The sequence below is a fragment of the Ornithodoros turicata genome, chromosome 1, assembly GCF_037126465.1.
Source record: "Ornithodoros turicata isolate Travis chromosome 1, ASM3712646v1, whole genome shotgun sequence".
In the NCBI taxonomy this organism is placed as follows: Eukaryota; Metazoa; Arthropoda; class Arachnida; order Ixodida; family Argasidae; genus Ornithodoros; species Ornithodoros turicata.
Genome location: NC_088201.1, coordinates 232,632,956 through 232,637,326, shown reverse-complemented (window position 1 = coordinate 232,637,326; position 4,371 = coordinate 232,632,956). Strand labels below are relative to the sequence as shown.

At 45.5% G+C, this 4,371-nt stretch overlaps 1 protein-coding gene across 1 annotated transcript; it reads right to left on the bottom strand.

Moving 5' to 3' along the window:
• Window positions 1-298: 298 nt before the first annotated feature.
• LOC135396090 (uncharacterized) lies at window positions 299-3,256 on the bottom strand. Its single transcript, XM_064627132.1, has 4 exons — window positions 2,931-3,256; window positions 2,145-2,181; window positions 1,856-2,038; window positions 299-403 (listed from the first exon to the last, which is right to left on the bottom strand). The coding sequence occupies exons 1-4, from the start codon at window positions 3,254-3,256 to the stop codon at window positions 299-301; spliced, it is 651 nt and encodes a 216-aa protein (XP_064483202.1).
• Window positions 3,257-4,371: the final 1,115 nt, after the last annotated feature.

Here is a 4,371-nt window from a genome sequence, read left to right as displayed (position 1 = left end):
ATTGGTATAACCACAGATTTTTAGGGTCTCTTCCTGTTAACGGGAGTAGTCTAGTGGAAGAAACTACCTGCAGCGACAATTCATCTGTTTAGCAAGTACGAAAACAATATTATTTTCCTTTCACTTACCTGTAACTGCACAGATACATGGTGCTATTCTATAAAACGACTTGCGCGCTTTTGGGCTTGCTCTAAAATCTATGAAAGTTACTTATTGCTCGTCAATGGCGTATACGTACTAATCCTGCTGCTACGTTTTCAGATCATCTACAACATGCAGCACAACATTGGCGAAGATGTCAGTGCATCTGGTCCGCACGAAATGGATTATCCTCTTCAGGATCCTGAGCCCACGACACGGTACCAACTACCCCCATGCAATGGCTCAGAGAGTCCAGCACCGTCTACGTCAAGTGAAGATGCACAAGTGCGCCAAAATGTTCCAAAGAGAAAGCAGGCAGCGCACAGGACATTAATTCCACAACTGATTGAGGAGCAACGACAGCTGCGTTGCGAATTGAGAGAAGCTCGAAAAGAGGAGGTAGAATTAAGAAAGAGAGAGATAGCAGTAATCGAGCAAGCAGCAACAACGGAAAAGCTTTTAATTGAGGCATCTGTAAAGTATTTAGAAAAATAAATGGGCCGCCATCGACACCTTTCTCTTTGCTTCTTTGCAGCATGTTGATACAAATCAGTAGCAGTACCTGTAAAAGCACAGGCACAGAGAAAAAAAAAAAGTATGAAACTTGTATTCAAGCCCATACACAGGTCTGAGTGGGCAGAAATACTGGTTTTTGTATTGTCATAACACTTTAAACTTGATGGAAGCACCTCATTATAACACTAATACAGTAACACTTTGGATGCCACGTAGTATAATTCGCAATACTGCATAATGGATTAGGAATACGGTTAATACATATTCCTCTAGAACTTGGCTTTCGGAGGCACCAATGCACATGTAATATTCATTTTGCTGGATAATACCACTTCTTCCAAAAAGGAGCTTTCAGGTTATTTTGTGCTTGATGTAAGCACAAGGTTTGCAAAGTCTCTCCACCAAAGCTGATTAACATAAGTTGTTATTAAACCCTACAAATACAGGATCTACACCGAACAGCGTACAGGTTTCAGAAGTTAACAAAGATCAGAGCCTTCTCTAGGCCTGAAAATGGTTTCAACCATATGCTTTGTGAATACCATCAGGTACAATACCGACAAAGCCACTGAAAAAAAAATTAAACAGCACAAATGTGTAATGACGTGCATCTCGTTTGAATACACACTGGATTACACACTTTAGAGTACTGATAATTTTTAAACTCGTATTATAACACTAATAAAATATGTATTTAAAGAGTTATTAGAGAGAAATTTATTTTACTGAAAAACAAGCTTTCGAACGGACTCCGTCCGAAAGCTTGTTTTTCAGCAAAATAAATGGTCCAATCTCTCTAAATACTTATTTTGTTCACTTGCTAGACTTCTCCCATTTTTGCCTGTTACTATAACACTAATACAAATATATTGTAGTAATTACATGCACACCCGTGCGACAACTGATAAGCACTGCAGCACCACGTTCCTCTTTCACGTAGTCAGCTGACATTTCTTGACAAAGTACTGTCTGAGCGCACCTCTCACTTCTTCACCTCCATGACGAGACACCCCTGTGTGATGGCGTGGCCGCTCATAACGCATGTCACGCTGATGCACGTCTTGCTCCCACTGGTGTTCGATGTTGTCTCTCAGGTCCTCACATATGTTGTGCAGTATGCATGCGGCCCTGATAGCTTGTTTGGCATTTGGCAGGGTGCACTCTAGCCTTTTCATGATGACCTGAAACGAGCTTTTACTCTTCCGAAGGCATTCTCCACGATCCTCCTGGACTTTGACAAATTATAGTTGAAAAGTGCCTCGGGTGTTTCAGCTACTGCAGTTGGGTATGGCTTCATCAGGTTTGGTGTCATGGGAAATGCCTGATCGCGCAGAATTATTAGTGGGACGACAGGAAGTCCCTCAATGACTGATGCGGGAAACTGGAAAGAGTCACTATCCACCAATTAGCGAAATCTGGAACGAGCGTACACATAAGCATCGTGACACCTGCCTGGGCTTCCCACATTGACGTATCGGAACCTGTACCGGTTGTTCAACCAGTGCCGGGAGTATCACGCTATACCTGCAACGGGAAACAGTAAAAACAAATATGAGACCAGTGGAATGTTGTTCAGAAACATGCGATGGATTCAAAAGCCATGAGTAAAGTCTTGCAGCCAAAGAGAGGACGAAGACACAACGGTAGAAACACACAACAGCGGCTCTCAACTAAAGGATTTATTGACAATATGTCAGTTAAAAGGCGCAAGAAAGTAGGACACAGATAGTGATAAAAGTGAGGATAAACAAGTTCCAACAAAAGTTAGTCTCCTGCAAGATAGTCAATGTCGACTGGTAAGAGGGACAAAGTTTGACTAACACACTTATCTCCCAGTGAGGAGATTAGGGAGGCCTCCACAATCTCTCGAACATTCTTTTCTTTGAAGCGAGCCCAAATGGTTGTAGCTTCGAACAGTGGTTTACAGTTGCAAGTGCGACAGTGCACCGCAAGGTGCCCAGAAGGGGTGGAGGCAAATTAATTATCTATTAATTATCTCTAATTAATTAATTATCCCGCTGTTGTGTGTTTCTACCGTCGTGTCTTCGTCCTTTCTTTGGCTGCAAGATTTTACTCATGGCTATGTACCAACTACCCCAAATTTCTACCTTGGTGGATTCAAAAGGTTCTGTAAAAACCCCTTCACATTAGCGTCACCGCATACAGACACGGTTCATGAAATCCACGTTAATGACATAAAATATACCGCAACACAAGCAAGTGTGCACTGACATTCTTATTACAACTGAAAGAAATGCAGTACAGCAACTTACCACCCCTTGTGGTTGTGATAGTCGACAGCGTTCTTCTCGGGCGGAGATACTGCGAAGTGGCAGCCGTCCAAGGCGCCCAGAGCCTGCGGGAAGCCGGTGACTGCGTAGAACTCCCGCAAGTGCGCAGCCATTGCTTCGGGACGAATCATACGTAGCCATTCGCTTTCAAGCTTCTCTATAACTGCCGTCACAAACTGTCTGTACACAGTGTTGACAGTTGACCGGCCAATTCCAAACAAGTGGGCAATTGTTCTGTCTTCCGCGGTTGAGCACAGCCGATAGAGTCCAACAGCAACGCTCTCTTCAACAGATATCGCGGCCCTCATATTTGCGCTTTCATGCTCCAGAACATCCCTGCAAGGCTCTACCAGGTATCGAAATGTTGCGGGGCACACCCGAAGCGCTTCCTTGAAAAGGAACTCTCCTAAATTGGGCAATGTGTCCTCAAACCAACCTTCGTTCCTCTCGAAAGCCCAACGTTCTCGGAAGATCCTGGGTTCAGTAGCACAAAGCAAAGCAGCAGACGTCTACGGTCCCTTTCCTTCTTCACTCTCAAACACAAGAGCTCGGCTATTGTACGCTTGCATTCCTCATCGCCAGCCGCAAAATCGTTCTCAGCGCGATCAGCCATCTTGTTCGGTGACCTCCTCCCCTCCTCCGTCGAGATGCGTACTCGACTTGGCCTCGGCCTTGTACGACCACGACCTACTCTATACTAGAGACCTGGACAACTGGCAATCGCCTATGGGAGAGCCGGGTCATGGGATAGTTACGGTAGTGGCCACTGCAAGCGCCACATAGCATTATTGGGGAGAGGGAATGTTGCTGTGGCCCTTGCCACCGTCTTTCGTGCTACCAAGCTGTTGCTAAGCACGCGCTATCCTCTCTCTCACTGCTTCGTCGCCGTTGTCAACACAGCCCACCATGCATTGCCGCGGTTTCGGCAAGTCACGTGGTAACGAATAGTGCGAAATAGCGCCAAATCCCATAGCCAAGCGGCGGTTACCAGAACTACTACCTCAGCGCTGGGAGCTTTGCGGATGTCCAGGTCTCTAGTATAGTAGTAGGTCGTGGTACGACATGCAGAGTACGGACTCAAAGCAAAGCGCAGGTTCGAAGACGCGATGTTGAACGCAGTTTTCAGAAACACGCAAAAGTATGTAAAGATTGAGTGCATGCACAGTCGTATGGAAGCTGTCCAACTACTTCACGAATCGCCATTATCATGAGCACGGAATGTCATTTCTCTTTGCCGTGTAGCTACGCCTAGCCTTTGCGAATGACATTCATACGAATGTGGTTCGTTGGGAATGACATTTAGTTTCGCCGTGTGACAGGGGTATTAGTAACCAAACACCCATGCATTGGCAGGTGAAACTCGTGGCCATTTTCACGTCGTCGTCGTCGTCGACTTTCCGCCTTGCTGTTTCGAGTGATCGGA

What these genes read in the sequence shown, in the direction of transcription:
- LOC135396090 (XM_064627132.1), bottom strand. Translation starts at nt 3,256, where the DNA reads ATGAGGGCCGCGATATCTGTTGAAGAGAGCGTTGCTGTTGGACTCTAT. An exon ending in CGGCACTGGTTGAACAACCG is followed by an intron (nt 2,039 to 2,144) that starts GTACAGGTTCCG and finishes GACTCTTTCCAG; the next exon opens with TTTCCCGCATCAGTCATTGA. An exon ending in TGGAGAATGCCTTCGGAAGA is followed by an intron (nt 404 to 1,855) that starts GTAAAAGCTCGT and finishes CACTTGACGTAG; the next exon opens with ACGGTGCTGGACTCTCTGAG.